Here is a 24,836-nt window from a genome sequence, read left to right on the forward strand (position 1 = left end):
TACGTTAATTTAACTCCAAGCAGCAGGTATTCAAAATGATTTCAACTCGCTTTTCCACACAACAGAGTTTTGTTTCAGCCTAGACTGTTGTTTTTCGTAATGGCCGGCGATCGTTAAATTAACAACACTCTTGCACAGGTGACGTGACACTTAACCCACCTGTTACCGCCTCGTGTCCTACAGGTGTCGCCGTGCGACGAATAGCACGAGCACGGTGAAGTGTATTGCACTGCACAGGAAGCGCTTCAGGTGGCCTCGGCCGGTCACCACCGTCGTCCCCTTGCTCCCACAGCTAAAGGCGCCGTCCGTCTCCTCCGCCGTCCAGCTTTTCTCCAGCTGGTCCCCGATCCTCCGCAGCCGCGACGCGAGCAGCTGAGCCATGGAGCACGGCGACGGTCTGCGGGCACTGCAGGTCGAGTCACCGGGCAGGAGTAAAGCCTTGTCTATCGGCAGCCAGCACATCTTCTTTGATTAGTCTTCTCTCTTTAAGTCTTGAGGATATATGATCCCTCTTTCTCTTCTCTCATCAAACCTTAACTGTGTTTGCGTTCCCCCTTTCTCTCTCCCTCTCTCCACTGTATTATTCATTAGAGTGTCACATGGTGTGGGGTTTACATCATCTTTTCCCAAAAGAGACATGCGATGGTTAACTCTTGAATCTCTCCTGTCTGGTTTGATGTGAGTCTTTTGTTTTACATGTAGGCTGTTCTGGGGCATTCTCATTTCTCATTTTTATCTGTAAAAGATGCGCTTTGTATTATTTTCAAATATGATCATGGCATGGGTATGGAAATGAATGCTTGCATTTGTATTCCGAACAATTGCCAGTGTGACTGTAAAATTTATGTAACCCCTGAGAATTCCCGCATCTATAACAAAACTGCGGAATTTAAAACTAGCGGAACCTTAGCACCGCATCGTGTTGTCCCTCTTCGGACTGTTTATAAGGAAGGACATACTGTTTTGCGCATGTTTGTTTGTCGCTGTGGGGAAATTACTTCCTATAACTGCTGTATGTAATCAATAAATGAATACAACACCGCTTTATAATACTACGTAGTTGTATTTTGGCAACAATGATCGATAAAAATGGCCGGGGACGAACTCGCTGCGTTCAGAGAACGTTGGAAAAGAGAATTAACGAGTAAAGAAGAGGAGCAGCGGCTTGATTGTGCTCCGTCCATTTCCTCTGGCGTTCCTGGACAGTCAGGACAGAGAAACCTAAAAAATAAGTACTTTGAAGACTTCAAAAATCTTAAGGCCCCTAATCTTTTAAAACTCGAGGATGAAGGTTGCACTGAGGACGAAGAATGTGTTGTTGGAGGTGGAGGACCAAAAGCTGAGTCAGAGGAACAGCCAGACTATGTGTCCATTGCACATAGTTTGCTGGATGGGAGGACCAGTCCCCTGCTGGACCGGATTGAGGAGGAAAGAACCAGGAGAAAGAGGCAGTATCAGAGCATGACCAATGAATGCAGCGCGTCCCTACAGCAGCTGCAGCCTCAGAGGAAGGCCAAGAAAGAGGAGCAACTGGTGGATCAGCTCATTCAGGATCTGGTATGAGGATGATGTGGATGGTGGCTGATCAAGATCAACTCAGTATATAATGTCTTATGTCATTCTTTTTTTTTAATTTATGTTTTATTTTGCAGAATGAAGTCACTGACATCCCCTTCTTTGATATAGAGCTGCCATACGAGTTAGCATTGAAGATATTCCAGTATCTCAACTGTACTGATCTAGGCCGATGTGCCCAGGTAAGCTGCTGTGGCAATACTGTGCCTGGTAAGAACTTTACAGCATAAAATGGAAGAAATAAGCAGCTTCATCTGCAAGGAATGAGTCTTATACAAAATAAACAGCTTATTTTGCAGACAGGTATCATATCATTCTGAAGGCTTATGATATGGTTAAGACAATAGAGAAAAACAAAATATTGCACAAAGAAATATATGCAATATACAATATTGCTGAGAGCAACTTGAACACCTTATGTGACTTAAATTAGTAAATGACATTTTGTGTGACCAGCCTACATCATGTGTCACAGAATCCATTTGCCAGCAAGCATGGCTCGTTAAGCAGCAGTAAATTAAATGATGCAAGCTGGTAATGCATGCTGACTCAATCCACAGTTACACTGTCCAATCTCCTTCCAGGTGAGCAGGGCATGGAGAGTCCTTGCAGAGGACAGCATTCTGTGGTTCAAGATGTGCACGACGGAGGGTTATCATCAGGATGCCAGCGTGTGCGACTCGCCATGCTGGAAGAGTACGCTGCGAGACTGCAGGAACTCAGCCAAAACCGTGCGCTCCAACTGGAAGGTGGGCTGGAGTTGTTAGTGAAACAGTCACTTTATTCCCCAAATACAATATCTGTTTAGGAGTGTGCACAGTTTACCTTTCATCACCAGAAGCTGGTGTGGAGTTTGCAGCACACCCATGGACTGTACAATATCGCTCTCATTTGTAGTTTTGACTGTAATATAATACAACACACTACAATAAACAACATTCAAATTGAGTTTTAAACATAATGATGGGAAAGTTCTCTGATTTAGGTTTGGGGAAAAAAACCCCTCTTTTACAGACAAGTAACAAACTTGCAATTTTGACAATAACTAATATTTTCTGTCTAGAATCGAGTGGGATCCATCAGCCAGCTGCAGTTTGAGCTGGGGAAGGTGCTCTGTGATGTCTGCTCCTGTGACAACTTTGTCTTGGCTGGGTGAGTTTCGAGATCTTCAGGTCACTACTGACATCTGGTGTGGATAAATGTTTGCTGGAGCTTTGACTCCCTTGTTATCTCTGTCATTCTGCAGCTTATATTGTCTTATATATATCTCCATAGATAAATAATCCCCAGGTTAAAATGTTCTCATTTTGTATTGCTGATGAAATACAATATCAGTATGATGTGTTACAGTGTAAGGTGCTTTCAAGTATTTTAAACAGACTGAATGAACCAAATTGACTGTGTACAGTTCCTGTTTAGTTAATTTTCTCTTAGGTATAAAACCTAAAATATGCTCTTCAAGTTTGAACATTTTTAGTTTTTAAAGTAATGTTTTCTTGTAGACCTTTGTGAAAAATATAGTCTCAAATCAGTTAAAGTAATGCATATGATTAAACTGAAGAATCAAGATTGCCCGGTACGGATAGAGCAAGATTTGTGAACATGGTTGTTGGTCTGAACACTTTACCTGGTCACACCAATTTAAATTAATTTAAACATCGTCACGTAAAGTGATTTCAGACTTCTGGTTTAGCACACGGACACTTTTAAGACTATAAACAAACCACTAATTTCAGACAGCAGTGGAGACGTATTACAGTTCCCAGTGACTGCTTCAACCCCCCCCAACGTGTGCAAAAAATTAACTGCTGATCAGATTTAGAATATATTGTCTATGTATTGTCACATTTTTACTTTGCTAATGGCATCACAGGTTGGTGAGAGGAAAGTGTTTGAATAAATAAATGTAACTAAAGCTGCTCTGATATAACTGGGGTGAGACAGTGATAGATTGTGCAGACTCACATGACCCTCCCACAAAGGAGATGTGCGGCATCTTCAGGGATGTGATTAGATTCCCCTCAGTCCTCCTGTGTTTCACTGGGGATTGTTTGTCTCTTTTCAGGTTAGCAGGTGTAGCACAAAAACAGTATAGAGACAAAAACGGCACGTTGCAAAGTTAATTTCTAATCTTGTACACTGCTAAGCAAAAGTCTGGACACACTGGAAAGGTGTGTCCAGACCTTTGATTGTTAGTGTAGTTATTAACAAAATCACAATATCAATACTTTTCCTATTGTTAATTAAAAGGTAATTTAGCTAAGTGAATGTACTTAAATCAGTTTGACAAGAAAACAATCAATAGCAGTTCAGTTTACTCAAGTATAACTAAATTGCATCCACATAACCTTATTAGAAAACCAGAAAAATGACCTTTTGTGCTTTAACAAGCAAGAGGAGACATTGTCTCTTTAACTCAGTACCTCATGGAGTCACACAGTGACATAAAGGCCACATTTGCTGAGACTTGCACAAAGATCGTAGTAATCAATGCACAAAGTTTCCTCTGCATAAAAGTTTTGACAAATTACATGGATGACATTCAGCATCATCATCCTGTTAATAGTTGGCATTGAGGGGATGTACCAATTAAGCAGAAGTGTGTATTCCTATTGTTTTCTTCCTGTCAAACCCTGGGATGCCAGTCGCACAGACACATATGGGTGCACACATGTACACCCTTTGTCACACTCTCTCACTGTGTCACACGCTCTGGCTGCCAGGCGGATGCTTGCTCAGACATGATGGTATCTGTGGAGGTGGTGGCGCTGGCAGTTTGTCGTCTCCTGCAGTGAGAACTCGCTGACACGGGCAAAGAGTGAAGGAGAGGAGAAGGGGTGGGGCTCCAGAACAGAACAGAACAGAACAGACCAGAAGCCTGTTGAGTGTGAGGGGGTGACTCTGCTGTCAGTTGTGGAGGGGAGATAAAGGCCACGCTTTGTCAGTAAAATGGGAGGAGGTGAACTTGTAAAGGTCACCTTCAAGCCTGCTGAAGTAATGTTGCTGGATAAAATTTGACTTTAGATGGACTGTGTGTAGTTTTTGTTTAAAACCAATTAATGATTAGCACAGCATGTTCTGAGACATTTGTATAACTAATGCAGACTTTATCACTGAGGTGACCATCAACCTCTATAGATCAAATTTATATATCATGAATAAGCAGCAACTGGAGAAGATGGAATAAGCAAATGTTGCCTTTTTGACTAGGTTTCAGGTCTGAACACGTATCAACCAGGTTTATGGGAAATCCGGTGTAAAGTTTGAGAAACACTGGCATTTGGTATGTGTGCTAGAAGCTGCCACTTGTCTCAAGCAGTGCTGGAACAATTTGATTAATTTGTTTGTTGGTGTAGAATATAGTGACAACAGGTTTTGAAAATCAGGTGTTTTCTCATTTAGCAAAAAAAGCACAAGCTTTGTGGTCGGAGGGTCTCAAATGTGACAGCTTAGCGTGTTTCTTTGTTTTATATCATTGTGGTGCGTACCTTGGATTTTAGCACTTTTGCGCAGACAAAAACTGACAATTTATAGATGACCTGATTGATCAGTTAATCATAAAAACACATGATGGATTAATCATAAATGAATACGATTACAGACCTTGTCTCAACCACAGTCTTATTTGTTAACAGAAACAGTGCCAGGGTATCACAGTTAATCTGACATGTTCATTTGTAAAGGTTCTGCATTACCCGTTAGGAAAATCACAGCTAACTGCGGTTATACTCAAAAGTTTTGTGCCTCAGTAGGATAAACTTCACCTCCTGCTGTAGACTGGTGTTCATGGTGACTGGTGTTCTCGGTGTCCTTGAAATGTTTCACCCAAACAACAGCCCTGTAATCCTCAAAAGATCACATAACAAAGATTTTGGAAAGCATAATAACAAGTCAGTGTGAGTAAAGTAGGAAAGTGTGAGAGGGGAAATGATTCAGTGGTGAGAGGGTGACGTCAGGTATTTTTGAAGAGACAAATTCTCAGCCTGGGATGGAAAATGGGCAACAGTTCTGCTGCTGTATTCACCTGCCTTTTTGTACAAAGCTAAGTATTTGAATTGTGCGTGTGTAATGTGACTTGATGCGGTTGTATATGTCTCAGGTACACGTCTGGTGATGTGAGGCTGTGGGATACGCTACACTGGGACTCGGCAGCCTCGTACTTGAAGACCAACAGCCTGTCAGCTAATACAGAGCCCAGACCATACGTTAGTCACGTCCAGGTCAGCGGCACAGTGGCTGCTGCTGCTTATGAAGATGGTAAGTGTGTGTAGGACTGTGGGCAGAAAATCCTCAGCTATGAAATAAACTAAAAGTAAGTCAATACCATATCTCTTGTCCCAGAAGCAGCTTAGGTGTCATTTCTGCCCATATATGCACATGTGGCTTCTAAAGATTTAGTAGAACATATCTTGTCTCTTGTTTAGCTCTCTGTGTGACACCTCTGTCAGGAATAAGTCAGTTATTAAGGTACTAATGGACTATGTGTCACTGTCTTGGGCAAAGGTTGTGTGGACCTGTGGAGCACAGAGACGGGTGGAGAGCCCATCCATCACTACCAGAGCCCAGGGAGGATCCAGGCCCTGGCCCTGAGCTCCGACAGTCCCGTCCTGGTTTCTGCTGCTGGGCCTGACATTCGGTTTGACTGTGCCAATGATCACGGCTACTGGAGAACACTCTGTCAGGCTCAGCTACCCAAAACTGTAAGTGGGACAGATTGATTCCTGATACGTTTCCTTTATCATATCATATCTTATCATATATAGATGGAAGTGTTTGACACCCTTGACTTATTGCATATTTTGTGACTTTGCAGTTTCTGGCAGGAAAGTCTTTTACACAGCAAAAATCCAGAACATTAGTTGGTTCACACACAAAGGCAAAGCTGTCACCATGGGATGTAGAAAACTGTGGTCTTTTTAGACATACATATACATTTTGGCTTAGTGGATGTTAGCAGTGTATTCTTCTTTTGTTAAGACAGTCTTGAATAGAACAGTGTCAGTGGTTAGACAACTGAGCAGACCCTGCTCTCAGAGGTGACTGCCATTACAAGCCAGCTGGTCCAGCCACTGACTGACCTTAGCAAATACAATGCAGATGCTATGCTATGACACACAGAATAGGGTTCAGGGATGCTTTGTGTTTCACACAGAATAGGGTTCAGGGATGCACGGCCTGACACCCCCCTGTTTGGGGCCAAATAATGGGTCAACATCATTTAACTCGTATACTGAGCTTCCATATGAATGCTGTCCCATTGTTTAGCACATTTAATTGTGTATTATTGACTGTAAATGGCCCAATTAATTGATTTCATGAAAAATCATCAGTTGCAGGTTTATTTTGTACAGTATGTGGCTTTATGAGACCCCTTCATGTTTATAGAAATGCTTAGAGAAATGAAAATGACATTTAATTTTTTTAAAGACATTTGATATAAATTTCTGCCTTAGTTTGTTTTGCATGTAATGCAAGCGACACTACAGATGCATAAAGTTGTGGAATGAACATCACAAATGGAGTTAAATCCTTGGAGATGTCACTATTACTGCTGTATGAGTCAAGTGTGCCCCTGCATCGTCTGTATGGCAGGTGGAGAGCCTGGTTTTGGTGCCAGGCAGGAGGCAGCAGTGCCCGCTGGCAGCTGTGGCAGCAGGACAGGCCGTGTACCTGCTAGACCCACGAGAGGATGAGCCACGGACACTGCACTCAGTCTACGGTCATCCTGTTACCTGCCTGGATGCCTCCGACTCCAAAGTAGCTTTTGGGGTGAAGCGCACTGGCTGGGCCATGCATGACGGAGGAAATAAGGTGGGTCCTGCTTCTCTGCACACGCTGTGTGAGAGATTAATGTGTGAAACCAAGGACAGTTTATGTACATACAACAGGCAAAAACAATGTTGACTTTGTGTTGTTTGAGTGCTAATTGGACCATAAATGCTGCCACTGATTCACATAATGTGATAATGATTACCTAGCCCACTGTGAAGAGCACTCTGGTATGTGTACGGAGTAACAATCTAGTGTTTGTATGTTAATGGAATTGATGGAGCTGTATCAAGGCCTCTTTTATGCTCCCTGGATCTGAAAAGGGTGTGAAAGACAAAAAAAACACAACAAAACCTTGAATGTTGACTAAGTAGATGGCAAAGCCTCAGGTCCCCACAGCTGAATTATAGATCCTTTTTGTACAAAACAAGCTTCCCAGAACTTACTAATTGAAACGAAATCGTTCCACTAGATTTAACAAGGTTACTTGTACCCTCAACAGGTGCATATTGAAAAAATAGAAAATTGTACAAAGTAAATAATTGGGTGTGTTCAGATGAAATGGTGCATTTTTTCCTTTTTAGGGATACAATTCATTGAGGGGAAAATCACCGAGGACCTCAAGGATTATGGTCTAATTCTTGGCATTAGGCCGATATCAGTTTAATTACCGGTTTATAGCTGAAACACACACCTTCCTTATTTTCCCCTAAATGAATTAAACTCCCCCGCATTTTAAACGTGGAGTGCACTTTTCATTTAGTTAAAAACTTAGTCTGGTTTTCACATTTAAAGTTTGCTCTCTACATCTGTGTAAATGTAAACTGCTTCTCCTGGCAGTGTGTTACAGTATCTCCCCTTAGAAATGAATGTGATGTGCCTGTAGGGGATTTGTTTATAGTACAAATAGTGACAAACTCTCTTTGGGCCCTCTACCTAATTACTACAGTCTTTAAGTGTACTTTAATCAAGTGTTGATCCCTGAGCTGTGTCTGTTTGCTTCTAATAATAATGTGTTTCTAAGGACCCATGCACCTAATTGACTCTTAAGCCTTTACTTAGAAAGCACAAAGAGCCATGAGACAAAATATTCTTTTGGGATCTGGAAGCAACTATTCAGTGGTCATTATGCCTTCAAGTTCATTTCTTCAAGATGTTGTTTTGTAAGTGGATAAGAAATTATGAAGAAGACTCATAAAGCAGATGTCCAGTTTCTACAAAGTGGTACAGTAGCTTTAAAACGCTAAGTACAACACATGCAGGTTGTGTGTGTGTGTGTGTGTGTGTGTGTGTGTGTGTGCGCGCGCGTGCGCAGCAGTTTTAGTGACTGACAGGTTTTTGGCAAAGCAGCTACGCTGACATCACCCTTATTAAAAAGCACAGCTACAACAGCAGTGATTCAGTAGCAGCACTGAAGCACCACATAGTGGAGCAAAGGGAGAGTAGCAGTGAGGGATGACAACCTCGTAACAACCGCCGTGTCACTAGGAAGTAAAAAGGAGTCCAAATAAAACAGGTTTTAAGGTTAAGGTACACAGTGAGAAGAAAGGAAAAATACCAGCTTTGTGGTATTATGATTATTATTAGGCCCTGCAGTATTAGTTTTAATTATTTTACTTGGATTTATCATATTTAATTCAGAGCTGAACCAATTAGTCACAATTTCACAGCCAGTGAAAAGTGCAAATCATGATCTGATTCCAGCTCCTTTAATGTGAGGATTTGTTTTGTTTTCTCTGTTTTGGATTGTTGTTCTGATAAAACAAGTCATTTGACGTTGTCACCAACTTCCCAACTCTAGGAAACAGAAATGACCATTTTCACTCATTTCTGCCATTATATAGATGACTTTATTAATCACCTAATCAAAAACGAATCAACAGATTAAGTATGTGTATTAGCTGCCATCCCGATTAATGTCTTGTCCTAAGGATTGAAGTGTAATTCCATTTTTGTAGTGAGTACACATTTCTTTTCCCTGCCTATGGTTGCTTAAGACGAGCTGTCAAAAGTGCAGACATTTCGCAATCTGAATTCCCTATTTCAGTCGGTCTGTAATGAATTTTTCCTCATCTTCTCGGAAAACTTGTTGCTAATGTCGCCCCAGAAAGTCAAATGATGGCTTGAGTTTGTAAACAACATTGTAGACTCCCAATCCAACTGAAATCGTAAGAAAGATAAAAAATTTTAGCATTACATTTCCAGTGTTGAGGATAAAAAGCAGCAATTCCTTTCCTTCTAAACTTTTCATTTTAGATCCAGTTCTTATATTTGTAGAACAGAGAGTAAACTTTCTTGTTTGCATGGTGAATTTAGCCCAGGCCAGTTTATCATTAGCATACCTGTAATTAAAATATTTGACAGATTTAATTAACCTGTCTGTCACTCTTGTCACACTTCTAACAGCATTTTCATAATGTGAAGAAGCCAACGAATGAATTGGCTGCAATGTCAGTGATGCCAGCCATTTTTCATGGAGCTTTTAGCAGAAAACATATGCTTCATTAAAATCTGTCAAAATGCATGGCGCCGACACCCGAGAATGTCAGCTCGCACCTTATTTCTCCACATTTTGACTTGGGTGAACTCGAGCACGATGTCATGTCTTGAGTTTGCTGCAGTTTTGTACAAAAGCTGCTTTGTGTTCATGATACAGACAATTCTTTCTCATAGTCTCGGTGCTGTGTTATCATGTAGCTGGTGGCTTTGTCTTCTAGCCTTCCCCATCTTTGTTGGGGTTGTCAGTGGGTGTGTATATGTGTGTGCGCAGTTGAAGCCAGTCTCCAGATCCTCATTACTACTCGCCGCCTTCTTGCCAGTGGACTGGGGGCACCCAGGCATCCACCCAGCTCACGGCTGGGCATTCAACACAAGCTGGCACACTGTGCACCCACTGCAGTGGGTCTACCGCAGAGCCCAAGTGCTGTCGGAAAACCTGTCATCCACTCGTTCGCTCAAGTTCAAAGCTCTGGTTGGATGCACAGAAGGCTGAATGAATGGCTTACAGATGTATGGGTAGACAAGTGTGGGATGGATAAATGCATTGCCACAAATCAGGATCAAGTCATCAGTCCACCAGGACTTTTTATACTGTAAAACCCCAAACAGACCTGAAACTACAAGTAAGAATAAGTAAGATACAAAAAGGCTTTAACCAAGCACCGCTGAAGTAAGTGAATATTATGCATCAGATATGTAAAACAGTCAGCACAGCAGAGGCTGAGTACTGGGGATGACGGCATCCTACCATGTGAATGTAGAGCTGAAGCCTACAGGTGGATGCGGCACGTGGCAGTGGCAGCAGCGAGTTACTGCTGAAGTTACCACAGAGTTTCTGGGGAACAACTGCAAAAAATGAGCAGAGCATTGACAATTTCAATACACTGTTGCTTTGCTCAGGGTGAGTTGAATGTACTGTGAGTAAATGGACATTAACAACCGCTGGAAATGTTGTCAGGATCAGCACATTAGGTCATGGGGCAATTTCTGGGTTTTACTAAGCATTGTTTATCAGAGACCTCTTTTTCTGGCTGTAGCAGTGAGTGTACGCACGCGTTGTCTACCATATATTGGTGTTTGGTGTTGTACCAAATGTGATCCAGAAACTGATTATGGTCTGCGGTAGGCCACAGGCTGTTAAAGACGCAGGTATGGCCCACTTTATCTCCACCTGTGGGATCAAACCATCATAAAATGGAAAAGTAGACCCAGTGTACTGTACATGCCTGTGGTGGTAGTAAAGGTATGTCTTTGTGAAACTTGATCATTGGAGGAAATTGTGACAGCGGTGAGGTCAGACTGATGTTACCCGCTGCCAGTAATGCCTGTAACATCAGTGGGACATCTGCAGGGTTTTCGTTATTTACCGTGGCTCCGGAGCTACTTTCTTGTGTTGTTCTCTTTGCTGATGTGTATGTGGATTTGGTGTCAGCTTGAGTAAACAGCAGCATTCACCCCCACCCCCTGCAACTGAAGGAAGACCCACCAAATTTCACAATGTAATTCGCACACTGTGGGCTCCTTCCTATATGTGTTCATGCTGTTTTTGTTTAATTAATTTACCCACAAAAACCATAAACTACTCTTTGTGAACTGGCTTTTAGTTTGAGTGCCTTTACCACAGAGAACTCAAACGTACAAACCTATAAGCACTACAGTAGTTTTACATACTAAAAACTGGAAGTATAAAAGTGCTTTCTGAGACTTGGAAGGTACAAACTATAAATAACAGTAAGCTCAGTAGGCTGCTGTAAATGAGACTCTGCTCTGCCCTGTGGGATGAGCTGGAAAGACCAAATGACATGACACCACAAACCCGCCTTTGTTGTGCGTCTGGTCCAATGTGCTAATCTCTGTTAGTCCGTATGGTGTCTAAACCAAATGTGGCTCTGAATCTGTATTTGTTTGAGATGTGGCTGGTATGGGGAGTCATGGCCCTTCTGCAGCTTTTCATTGGAACCATTCATATCAGCAGTTAATTTCACTAAGCATTAATAAGTTAAACCAGCTGCTGGAGTGAAATCCTGTAGACAGTTGGCCCTCCATGGCACATGGTTTGAATTCCTGGTCTATGATATGACATTTAAGATTAATTAAAAACCAAATTCTGCTTTTGGGCCAAATGTGAATCAAGGAAAAGTGCTGCCAAAAAAAAAGCCAAAAGATTCATTTCTTAAAAGCGAAGAGAGTAATTACATTAACATCCCAGTACAAGCCACCATTAGTTTCCTTTGTCTGCAAGCCTCACTGAAGCTCCAGTGAATGCATTAACCTAACAGTCATGCTCATAATTGTTCTTCCACAAAACATATTGCTGCAACCTCCAGTGTTATCACAAACCAGCTCCTTTGCCTCCCTCGGGCACATTGCTTATTTTCGATGGGTGCGTTAGGCAGATATTTAATAAAAAAGGTATCTTCCCGAAACTGTAATGATTCATTAAGAACAGCAGGCTGAACCTCATTTCTGTATCACCCTCCCTCTGTCTCAACACATCCCCCCTCTTCCGCTGTCCAAATCCTATCAAGCTGTCATTTCAAAGTCCAGTGTGATTTGGGCTCTGCCCTGGGGTGGTGCACAATTAAAGCTCTGCTTGGCCCAAATAAGGGACACACAAAAACTGCTGGCACCTCCTCAAGGCTTACATCATGCCACTTTTTCCCTTCCTTCAAATTTATTCATCTTTATTACTGTCTCTCTCTCTCTGTTTGTCTTTCCTTTTCTCTCCTGCCTTCTGGCTATCCCTTTTTCTCTCCCTCCATCCCTTCATTTAATTTCTTTATCATTTTAATTATTCAAAGCAAATTTTTGCCTGGCAGTTATCCTGTTTGTTCTGTCTCATTTGGATGAGACACACCAGCCGCTAATTGACCAATTAGGCCGTCTCCAGATGACATCATTGTAACTTGTATGAAGAAAGTTTGCTGCAGCCACTGAACCAGAGGCAGTAGTGTGCATGTGTGTGACCGTGACTGAAGTTTGCCCTTGGGTAACCCCCCCCGGCTTAACTGCTGCTATGCTTGTAATTAACTGGCAAGGCATCGCTGCAGTTAGTGATATTCGTCTGTTGTATGATGTATCATTGCAATATTGCCTGATATCCAGCATCATTAGTTGCATTTCAGTGTGTTGTGATATATTCTGTAGTAGTTGTCCTGCTGTATTGTGGAGTGTGAGTGCTAGGGGAAGTGGGGGCTACACACAGTCCAACAAATGTTGATGTAAACTGTCACAATCTTGGGTTCAGCTCTTACCCTCAAACTTCAAGCTTATACATGTGGTGGTTGTGCATTTGGAGGTTGACTGAGTTGTGTTTTTTGCTTTTTAGATCCACGTCTACAGCCTAGAGACGGGCAAACCCGTGGTTTGTGTGGGTAGCTCGCTGGGAGATTTCACTTGCATCAACTTGAAAGACAGCCCTCCTCACCTGCTGGTGTGCGGAAACAAAGACCGGAGGTAGGACACACTCAGACACTTTCACACAGATGGAGAATAAACAAAGGTCACACATAAGGACAGAATCTCCCAGTAGCCACTCCCTTCAGTTTATTTAAACACCACATGTGGTTTTAACTGAGCCAAGAAGGGAAAGCCTGTTAAATAGTTTATCCACAGCAGCAGCTGACAAAGGAGGCTGGAAGGCACTCTCGGCGACGAACAGGTGTTTAGAAAATACGTGAGAAAACAAGACTCGATTCAATTTGTCCATTACTCACACTTCCCAGTCTCTCTGTTGCCTTGAAAAAGTAAGTTTCCAAAAGGTTAGTGAAAAAGAAATACAGAAGCTTGAAATACTTGGCAGTGAGACGTTTCCATTTTTCTGTTAGATAAATGTTTTTTTTCCTTTTTGTCTCCTTCATTACCTGGAACACTATAGACAGCACACATCCATGCATATACACACAGTTGTCACATCGCTAACCTGGCTCTCTAGATGAGGAAAAGGCACATAAAAGAGCCATTCTCATCTATTTTGCACTTGTTAGCGGGTGTCGTGGTGCATGAGCTGGCAGCAAAGGAAAAATCCCTGGCGCATCTTCATCTAAAGCTGCCCCCGCTGTTTCTATTCAGCACTAAATCCATCTGGCTGTTAAGTATTTGGCTTGAAGTGAAAGACAGACCACATCATATTGTTTGTGGTTTTCCCTCTTCTTACTAGTTATAATTCGTAGCAACTATATAAAGCCCCAAAACTGTTGAGGATGTTCTGTCAAGTGCAAAATGAAAATTCTCTGCATTCTTTTGAGCAAAATTTGAATTAAGAATTAAGAATTCAGATGGTTTTTTCCACCAGAGCACTGGTAGTCTTTATCCATTTCCGTTACGCTTTAGTTGTCGGCCCTTGTTTTCTGATTGATGTGTAGTTTTGTTCGCACACACCAGCTTGGCTCTTCCACTTTGGCCCCAGCTGATGCCATGCAGAGTTGAAGACAAATGGAAATAGGGGAGAGATTGAGGGACAGTGGGTGAACTTGGCCCTTCGACAGGATGGCTTAAGGCCAAAGCCTAATGGATCCCTTCTTTTTGTCCAAATGAGTTTTGTCCCCACGTTTTTTTTTTTTTTTTTTTTTTTTTTTTTTTTTTTTTTGTGAGATCCAGGGAGTAAATGAGGGGTCGTGATAAGGGCTGTCTGGAAGAAGGCCAGATTTGTGCAAACAGGAACGATGTGGGCAAAGAGTAAAATTGGTCACAGAGAGAGTGGGAAGAGGGAGTGCCGTACTTGTGGCTGTTGGTCACTTATCGCTATGGAGGACTGCACCTCTTGAGTCCATCCTTGAGCCCACGTTGCAGACACTGTGGAGTGTACTTGATTTTATTTATTTATTTTTCTTTACAAGCCAATTAAAAACATTTGTCTTCAGTGCTAGCGGCTGTATCGATGGCAGTGTTGGTCAGTTGGTTGGACGCTTTGGTCCAGACTGAAATATTTCTCATGTAGTTACATCATCAGGTCAGCATTTTAATCCGCTCGACGCTTTGCTTTATGAAGAATTACCTGTAAAGCTAATGTCATTACTATCGGGTTCAGCTGTACTTTGTGTTTTGCATCAAACATAAGCAGTGTATAATGATTAATGCCTTGTCTCGCTGTAGGAAAAGGAGGGTTTTCTGAGCCTCTCCCACACTTCTCTTATTAGGCAGAGCTCCTCCTGATTAATGAAGAGCAGTCTGGCCACTGACAGCTCACCGAGGACAAAGTCGCCTCCAACATTAGATTTATGGTTCCCTGTGGTCTGCCAGTAATACTCGGTCCTCATTGTTAAAACGTGTGTTCCCATCACGTAATGCCACTAAACAGGCAGAACTAACTGCAGACAACAAATCCGCGGTGCCCATTTAGCCATTTAACTCTGATTCTTTTTAAAAGTTTTGGGAGCGGAAATGAAACCTGTCCGAGTCCCCAAAGTGAATTTGATTATGATAATGAAGTCTTGGAAGAAGGTTGATCCTGGATGGAGTCATGGTTGCTTTCAGCTGCAATAAAGCCACAATGGCAGCAGATGTAGCTGAAGGTCCCCTGGGCTTCCATTGCTCATGAAACCCAGCAATTAAAAATCCCATTCTTAGATGAAAAACAGTCTACTAATACAAATATTAGCATATTAATGATAAAAAATCTAATTCTAATAGTTATAAAGATAAACATGAGTAAAAAGTAATCAATGTATTCAATACAGAATCAATTAAAAGTTACATTAAAACAAATGATTCAGACAAAACAAAGCGAAGAGTCAGGTGAAGTCAAAAGTGCACAAAGCTAAAGCTACATTTAAAACTGATGCTAAAGAAGAAACTCAATATATTTAAACGTGGTCAGAAAAATAAATCAGTTCAGTTTTTGTCTTAACATTGTGAAGAGATGTGAGAAGTGTATGACGTAGGACTATTAGTCATTTTCATGTTGACAGTGGATTGAATCATTTGGTTAACAGTTTATTTACTATGTTAATAATGAGCACGCCCTGTTTCTCTCCTCGTGGATTTGTGTTAACGTAAACAAGCAGCGGTGACCATGTTCTGTATGTATCTACCGCTTTGCAGTGAAATGGATAGATGAGTTCAGTATTTATTGGGATGTCAGACACATCCTATACTTTTGAATTAATATTTTTTACTATACTGAAAATCGTTTTTGTTCATTTTTATTCAGTTTTCAGGCTGCTTTATCTCTGTACTTGATTCGCTCTAATTTCTTTTCCTTTTCTGCCTTTTCTCTATTTGAGAATCAAAATAGATTTTTCAAGCCTTGATCTGTTAGTTTTGGGTTTCTGTCATTGTGTCATGCTTATTTTATCTTTTTCATATTACAGGTTCTTTTGTTTAGTTTTTGTTTTTTTTTTGGTCTCATGTCCAGTAAGATGTTTTGTATGTTTTGAAATGATGTAGTCCACTGCTTTGGTAAAGGCCAGGGAAGTAAGGCTGAAGCTTAACTCATCTGCTTCAGCTTGTATTGATCTTGTATTGGTCTCTTGGCCATTGAGACAGTGATTCCTTCTAGTGAGAATACTGTCCTGCTGTCTGTGAATGAATGCACTCTGACCCATGTACTTTTTCTTGTGCAATCTCGGTTTGAGGCCTGCCTCTTTTAGCAGGAAGTGGAATCCAAAATCGCCACACTTCGCTGCAAATGATCAATGCTGTAGTACTCACTGCTCTTATTATTCTTCCTTTGCACTCATTCTAAATCACTTGTCAGGTAAATTCTGAAGAGTTTATGCTAATATAAAATGAACCTATGTATAATGCATCATGTGTCTCAGCTGACCGACCAAGATCTCATTAAACTAATCATAGCACGTGTTGTCTTTTGCTGTGACTCAGGGTGAGGGTCTTTGACCTCCGAGCCGGCTCCTCCGTGGCGTCCTTGTACGCCCACCACCTGGGCGTCACCTCGGTGCAGACAGATGACTGGAAGCTCGTCAGCGGTGGAGGCGAGGGGTTGGTGTGCGTGTGGGAGACGAGGATGGGAGCTAAGCTGTGGGAGATGCACAACAGGTGGGATTTTCTTTCCTCTTGAATTAAACACTTAAGATACATTAGACATCACTTTGAAATTAGCGTAGACAAGTCATTTCAATGTCTCCGTGTCCTACAGCTTATTGCAAGTCTCAAGTGATTGATAGGATGTTTATTTCATTTAACCTTTATTTTACCAGGACGTCCCATTGAGATCAAGATCTCTGAAGGGAGACCTGGCAACACAGACATGTCCTTTTAATTGGTTGTAACAAATTAAACTTGCACGTGGCCTCATTTTGGAGCCAGTTTAGTACCAAACGGACATAAATGAAAAATTTGAGTTCATGCAGCTTTTTGTTAAATAGGAATTTGTGTCTCTTATAGATCATTGGTAGATTTTGTGCAGACATACTGTACATGTGGCTTCCAGAAACATTTGAACAAAGACTACCATGCACCAGTGAAGGATTTATAAGAAACAGTGTGGTTTATTTTATTCTGAAGGTGTTTTTATCCGTCTTGCAGGCACCCTGTCAGGCACGTACGCTTCAACACCAGCACCCTGGTAACAGCCAACATCCCTGATGACAAGTCACCGCGGGGGGCGTGCATCACAGACGATGACCTTACAGCTCACCGCAGGTCAGTGATCCCCCTCCCACACTCCTCCAAGTTTGATTCTAACCTGGATTCTTTTCTCTACATCTGCCTCTCATCTCTCACAATTTGTAAAAGCAAATTCAACCTTAAAGGAATCAGGCTTTCTTCTGGAGAGAAGACTATCACTGATTTTTGAGCTGTAATTGTGTAGCTACAACTTGCAGTCTGTTACCTCAGCATAAAGCCCAGAAACAACTAACCTGCCTCTGTTCAGAGGTAATAAGTCACCTACCAGCACATTGCATGTTCACCAATAAGTTATATTTCATTTGTTTCAACAACAAACCTTTTATGCTTCAGTCTATTAGTGAACTTTACAGGTGTTGGCGAGTGGATTTTGTTACCTTCAGAGCTATGTCTCCCTGTTTCCAGTCTTCAGCTAAGCTAAGGAGCTGTAGTTTCAGATTTGGAGTAGAATCGATCTTCTTACCTTGGGCCCATATTTCCTTGACAGACTGCTGCTTCCTGTTCCATGTGCATTTAAAAGGTCACATGCTGCTTTGTAGACTGAAGAGAAGAACTAATTGTATCAAGTCTGTTTTTAAACAACTCCTCCCCTTTTGTCAGATGAAGATGCATTATGTGTTTCAACAGGTGCCATTGGTTTAAATTTCTCTGCTTCATATCAATTTACCAAAAAGTGAAATAAAATGTTAGGCTTGTTGCTGACAAATGTTTTTCATCTTTCAGACACAGAGGAGTCATCTGCCATTACGACTTCTCTGAGGACACGCTATCGCAGGATCACATCCTGCCCATCTGCAGGTCTGACTACACAGAGACTTATGGCTACAACTACAACATCGGCCTGGCGGTGCCTTATGACAGGCTGTCTGCCTGCAGCTTCCCCACACTGCCCCAGGGCTCGGTGCAAGACTGAACGGACAGTAGGAACGTTCACCTTTCTGTTTGATTCTCCAAACTGTATCCTTTTATTAATTAGTTTCATTTTATCAGTTTCCTAGTCTAAAGAAGCACTCTGCATTCACCAAAGAAACAATGGAAGATTCTTGTCATGTAATTATGAGATAATGCCGGGGTTGGATCACTGCAAAACCTGCCTGAAAATCAGGTTTTTAGCGTCAAAGTAATTCAGTGATAGTTGCCAGTACATCCAATAGTGCAGAGCAGAAGTCAACTGTGAATACCTAATTTGCCGTACTTCATGTTCCAAAACATAAATAAATATAGGTTAAAAACGGCCCAAGCTGCAGCCCACAGTAACTCTCACCCATGGGAACATTATACTTGCCCTTTCTTGTAAAAGTATGATCTGTTCACAATAGAACTTTTAATGATTTTTTTTTTTATTGATATTTAAGCTCATATTCATTGTATAGATAGCCTAACATAATGCCTCTGTCTTCTTTAATAATAACCACTATAGCCTAGGACTTAATTTACACATTGGACCACTAATTATGCTGAATTGGCTATTTCGCTACGTTAAAAACCCAAGCAGGTTCTGAAGCTTTCCAGCTCCTGCTCAGTACACATACATAGTGAGTCACACTGTAGACAGCAACCTCGATTCCCATTGGGCGAATTAGCTATTAGCAGTTCACTGTTATGTACTGACAACTATCACTGAATTACTTTGATACTAAAGAGTTTGTTAAAACCTGATGATTTTCAGGCAAGAGAAAAAGATTGTGTAGAAGAGAGATGGATCTCAGAATTGAGATCTTTTATAATAATTCATAATTGCTAGATTAGGATCCCATGATTATGAAATTTGTCTCATAAGATAATGCAGGGGTTGGAACGCTGCAGAACGTAAGTTTAAGTCATAATTATGGAGTCAGTCATAATTAGGAGATAAGATCCTCCAATTTTCTTTGGTGAATGCAATGCGCTTCACCGGCCATTAGCAGGACTCTTTAATGTATTTTGGATCAGAGTGAAATAATTAGACTTATTAGCCAAACAGATAAAAAAAAAAAGTACAATAATTGTCTACAAGGCTGTGATCTTGTGCAACAGTTTCAGATAATATATACTTAATAAAGTGGCCAATGAGTGTTGCTTTTTTTGGTACAACTGTGTGCAATTCAGGGCAACACCTTCGCTTTGACATCTGTGTTTATGAAGCTCAAAATATCCTAAATTCAGTTGTATGTTTATTACTGAGGTCATAGTTAAAGGTGGTGGTGTACTGACCTATATTACAGAGGTGTCTATTTCTGTCCTCACCAGCTGCATGCAGTGCTGTATGAGAGGGTCAGAATATTAGGAATGCCTCTGGATACAATGTAGCCCAGTACAACACCACCTTTAACTATGAGCTCAATAATAAACATAGAATTGAATTTACAGATTTGACAGTTAAACCAAAACGTTTTGAAGTGCATCCAGGTGTATCTGATGAAGTGGCCAATGAGTGTTTCTTTTGTATGTACATTATCTGCAAGATCAGACAATTGAATGTTTGTCTAATAAGTAATTATTTCACACTCATCCAAAATACATTAAAGAGTCCTGCTAAGAAAAAAAGAAAAAACAGCAAAACAAACACTTTTGAACAACAACTCCTTTAAGAGGTCGAACTCCCACAGTGTATTGTTCTGGTGTCTACATCCAAAAAGCGAACGTGCATCCTGGACTCCATTTCAACCTCTTTAAACATCTGTAGGCACATAAATGCTGTTATAAGTAAGTAATAAGAAAGTGTCTAATTGTTTGATATGTGAAGTAATAAAAGTGCAAACCTGTTCAAAATGTTCAAATGTAATTCCTTCATAGTAATCATCTGGGCCCTGAAATCACAGACAAATTATTGGGTTACTTTGCTGCACATATGTGACTGAGAATTTATTAAGAGTTTAGTTCATTACCATGTTGGGCACATTTGTGCTGGCCACTTCCAACATGGCAGCATCTGCTATCCCTCTGGCAGTGTCCTTCTCGATGTCTCCACTCATTGACAGAAGCTCCTCTACCACCTTGGATGAGAACACCAGTGTTTAAATCCTCACTGGGGTTTAAACATCATCAATCTTCAAGTCACACGAGTCAACTTTACATGCTGACACTTCCAAACGATGATAAACTACATTTTAAAGCTTGCTTTAACCTGTTTTCATCAAAATGCTTACAATATTCTTTACTAGCACTTTAGTTAGCTGGAATACATGGCCAGGTCTGGCTAGTTGATGCATTAGCCTGAAGTACAACTTCAGAATGAAGGTGGGTATAATTTGGTTGAAAAGCTTTTCCAGAACTGCTGAGAAAACCCAAAGATGCAGTTGAAAGTGCTGATTTCAAGGATAAGTATAAACTCAGGCAAGTCTGAAAGCAGAGGATGGGACAGTTGTTACTACTGAAACTTTGTAATACTGACTAATAAATATTGTGCAGTTTTAAATTGCTAAATGAATGAATGCCCCAAACTCCAATATAAAAACTGAACATAATTAAGTAATTTGTTTGTAGACATGCAATGTCAAAAGTATTAAGACATGTAATTGCATGTATATGTATGAGACAAAGGCAAGATTTAGGTCTTACCTTCCGGTACTCCTCCAAAGTGATTTTGCCATCGTTGTCTGAGTCATGCATGTTGAACAGAACTGGAAAGAAAGAACAAAAGTTTGGTAATTAGTCAGAATCCCGAGGAAATTTTCATCATTGAATCTCAGGAAGTTGTGATTAGAGGAATGTTTATGGAGATGCAGATGTTATCGGACCAGGTCCCCTTCAAGCCACATCAGAACCAACAATGTACCAAACCACACTGAGGCAACATTTAACTGTCATTACTCTCATTTACAGTGATGCCTGTGAGACTTGGTCCCATGACAGTATTTTATGTTGAGCAGTTTTGTGGCAGTAACTGGGAAAAATATCCATTTGCTTCCTTAGGTGATGGCCAACAACATTTTGACTGTGTTGAAAAGATGGCCAACAACATTTTGACTGTGTTGCCAATGTCACTTCTGAACAATTGATAGAATTTAACTGTCAGATGTTAGATTTCAAGGCTTGGGAGTAGGCAGAGGTAACTGGTATCAGGCACTGGGGCAGTAGCTAACCCAATTGGTAGTGGTGAACTTTTGACTGTGTAATAATTCACACTCTTTACCCGGAGTTTGTAAAAAACTAATGGTGGGAAATGTAAGAAGCTACAAATCACACAAGCAGTTTGAGGGGAAGAAGAAATGCCAAAAATCACAACACATCATCCTGAAATACCTCAGCATAGCAAACTGTTAATAAACTAAGGGTATAACAAGAGCTGGGCCTGAATTTCTGGCCCTTACTCTGTGGCTACAAATGATCCCTTTGTACTTGACACAGTTGGTGTTGTGAAACTGCAGTTCTGGTCCACTTTCCAAGCTAGTCACACCACCAATTTGTTATGTAGGGTGGGTAGTGGGACACTGAAAAACATCCTAGACACGTGCACATGTAGAACTGGGATAAAGTTACTTACAGTGAAGCTTGTCTTTTCTCATAGCTAGCTTCTCCTCCTCTGTCATCTTTGGAGTTGGAGGGCGGAAGTGGGACATGACCATGACGAACTGCTCGAAGCCAATCTCCTCGAAGGAGCCCATCTCATTCTGATGCTGGTTCCTAGTAACAAACAAATAAATAAACCCTTAGGTATCATGAACAAAAATTTAACCAGTGTGGCTTTTTAATAGGTTTAAAGGTAGCATTCTGAAGGTAGTAGTAAGTTTTACTGCACAGAGTAAAAAAAGCATAGGTGGGCTTAACCTGAGTAAACTTTCACCTCACCTGGGCCCCCCCTCTCCTCCGGGCCCTCATATCTGCTCTGTATGTATACTATATCTTACTCACTGGTCTCTGAGTACTGATGAAATGCTCCTAGTCCTGACAAACTGAGAACCCAAGGATCAGTTGCACACCACGGCACCCTAATACATTTACACATTCACATAACTATACAAGTGAAATGCTCACAGAATAGAGCCCTGTAACGTCACCACAATTAGTTCCCACCATGCAAACATAACTGCATGCTGATGGTTCCACTTACTCGGGCACATTTTTCAGGTGACGGTCGGACAACATTTTTACCACACACTATAGATACAACTATCGAGGCCTTTCCCTGTTTTGCTTTGCTTTTGCCAGTACTTCCCCTACCATTATATGGTAAATTTTGAAAACTAGAAACAAGAAATTCACTTGAAATATGCCCCAAATTATCATTTCCTCTCCAGATGTGGTGTTACTTGTACCCACCTTTTATCAAAGAAGGCTTCAACAATTTGCTTTTTGATTGGATTGTCGGCGAGGTCTTTTATGTTCTCCAGGTTTTCTCTACTGCAGTGCAACAAGAGAAAGGTAATGATCATTAAAAAGCCACGACAGTATAGTGTGTTTTTTATAAAACAATTTTTTAAATAGGGAACATTATTTATGAGAAGTAATGTGGATCACATCTTTCTGTTAAGGTAAACTATCTGCTGCAAACAACATTTGTTCCCCATTTCTTTTTAAAAAGGAAGAACGTATAGTACATCCCTGCCAGCAGGCCAGTTTGGCAGTGTGTGTACAGTGTTGGCACTGTGTGCCTGATGCATCAACATATTGTGTCTGCACTTGCATTAGTTCAGCCTGCATGTGTCACAATAGGTTGCTTTAGCATTTCATCTTCAGTGAAGGCTGCTAAGGCCACAAATCATTGGCAGCCGACAGGCACGGCTTTGCTACATACCAAATGTTTTTCATTTATTTTTATTTTTAACATTTTACCTTAATGTCTCATTATTTTCACTCAGCTGCCGGAATCTATAGTGGAGGTTTTTGATCTGCTCCAGTGAAACTGAAAAACAAAAACATGAATGTCAGTGATACACTCATTATTCTACAGCTATCAACAGGCATCCTGTTCTACACTGTTTATTAGGGATGTGGAATTAAACATCCATAATAATTATAGAAGAATTCTTACTAAAGGGTACAATTAACCATTTTCACATTTTTTAATTGCACAATAGGCTACTAGATTATTATTACACAGAGAAACTGATCAAATGTAACTCTAGACTAATGGCAATGCAAACACACCCTGCACCAGAAGGACTACTGTATCTTTGTATGCCATTTCAAATGGGTCCTTGAATCATTAACTTGTGGACTCCTGGCCACACATGGAAGAGTTCAAACATAATCTGGCTCGGCCTTGTTCCATGTCAAGGAGGGTTTGGCATTTTCAACTGGTTGGTTAACTATTTATTTTGGTCCGCATTTCTCAGAGGCTGCTATAAAGGATGTTTTCCACATTTCTCAGAGGCTGCTATAAAGGATGGTCTGCAGTAGTAGCTGCTACTGAGTGCAGGGTGAAGAAAGTACACCTAGACACATTACAGCCTCGTGTAGAAACACGTTTGTAGGTCACAGTGGGTGCGTGGTATGACTATTACATATACAGGATCAACACATGCAAATCTAACACGGAGTTAACTACAATTAGGTCTAGATTGTTTGATCTACTACTCAAACTCTGCATGTCACTGCATGCAAAGGTTTCACAAGAAGATCCTGCCCTTACTAAGAATAGATCTACACACTCCTGTTGATTCTGTCTGCGTTTATTTTTTCTTTATTGAACTTTTCCTCATAACAGAATTTACAACTTCAGATGTGGCTTACAGCAGCAATGAATCCGACTAAGTAAGCGACTGTCTGCGAAGTATCGATACAAATAAATTGTATAAGACTAAATCTATTAACTCAAAGACTGTGTTGTGTATTTTGTGTATTCATAAAAACTGTTGCGAAACTAATGCACTGCGCTTATTTGTTCAGCTGGTGGTGTTTGGCATAACGCACTGGTGTTTACTGGTCTCAGCAGCATTCGACTTAACTCGCCTGTGCAAATGTTAATAGCCTACTTGTAAAAAAGTTTGGACCACAGGTTGGTACGATGCTCAGGTTTCCATTTGTCGCCTTTATTTCCTTCACGCCCCGAATTTGTCACCAGACCCTCGCACCTTGAACCCGAACGACTTAACATACGCACACTGAAACAAAAGTGTTATTGCTTCGAATTTAAATGTTCCTAGCAATTGTTTTCTCTACTTACATCCTGTTTTTGTCATCAGGTCCTGGTACTTATACGCGGAATGCGTCTGCGAGGCTCCCATGTTGCTGTTGCACCAGCGCGTCAAGACGCATAATCTGGTTTGACCGGCTCAACATTTCTGTCCTGCAGCTTTATCCCGCTGCCATCGAGCGATCCTTGCAACTGTAGTCTGCTGCTGGATCCTACAAACACCTGGCGTCTCCAGGGTCCTAAATCCATGCCACTGATGGATACGCCTTCCTGCTTAAGTACTCTGCAGGAAATCGTGGTTATATAGTACATTTCAACAATAAAGCAACCAATATTAGCATTTTAGTTC

At 41.1% G+C, this 24,836-nt stretch overlaps 2 protein-coding genes across 2 annotated transcripts; one reads left to right on the plus strand and one right to left on the minus strand.

Moving 5' to 3' along the window:
* The first annotated feature begins 882 nt into the window (after positions 1-882).
* fbxw8 (F-box and WD repeat domain containing 8) lies at positions 883-19,970 on the plus strand. Its single transcript, XM_020598210.1, has 11 exons — positions 883-1,557; positions 1,653-1,757; positions 2,160-2,324; positions 2,639-2,727; positions 5,675-5,832; positions 6,079-6,275; positions 7,168-7,386; positions 13,172-13,299; positions 16,666-16,839; positions 17,329-17,445; positions 18,154-19,970. The coding sequence occupies exons 1-11, from the start codon at positions 1,090-1,092 to the stop codon at positions 18,341-18,343; spliced, it is 2,010 nt and encodes a 669-aa protein (XP_020453866.1). The 5' UTR covers positions 883-1,089; the 3' UTR covers positions 18,344-19,970.
* Positions 18,773-24,801, minus strand: tesca (tescalcin a). The gene is made up of 8 exons (XM_020598214.1): positions 24,518-24,801; positions 23,185-23,254; positions 22,672-22,752; positions 21,896-22,035; positions 20,971-21,032; positions 20,298-20,405; positions 20,172-20,219; positions 18,773-20,089 (listed from the first exon to the last, which is right to left on the minus strand). The coding sequence occupies exons 1-8, from the start codon at positions 24,576-24,578 to the stop codon at positions 19,997-19,999; spliced, it is 663 nt and encodes a 220-aa protein (XP_020453870.1). The 5' UTR covers positions 24,579-24,801; the 3' UTR covers positions 18,773-19,996.
* Positions 24,802-24,836: the final 35 nt, after the last annotated feature.

This window comes from Monopterus albus, unplaced genomic scaffold, assembly GCF_001952655.1.
Source record: "Monopterus albus unplaced genomic scaffold, M_albus_1.0 scaffold37.1, whole genome shotgun sequence".
Classification (NCBI taxonomy): Eukaryota; Metazoa; Chordata; class Actinopteri; order Synbranchiformes; family Synbranchidae; genus Monopterus; species Monopterus albus.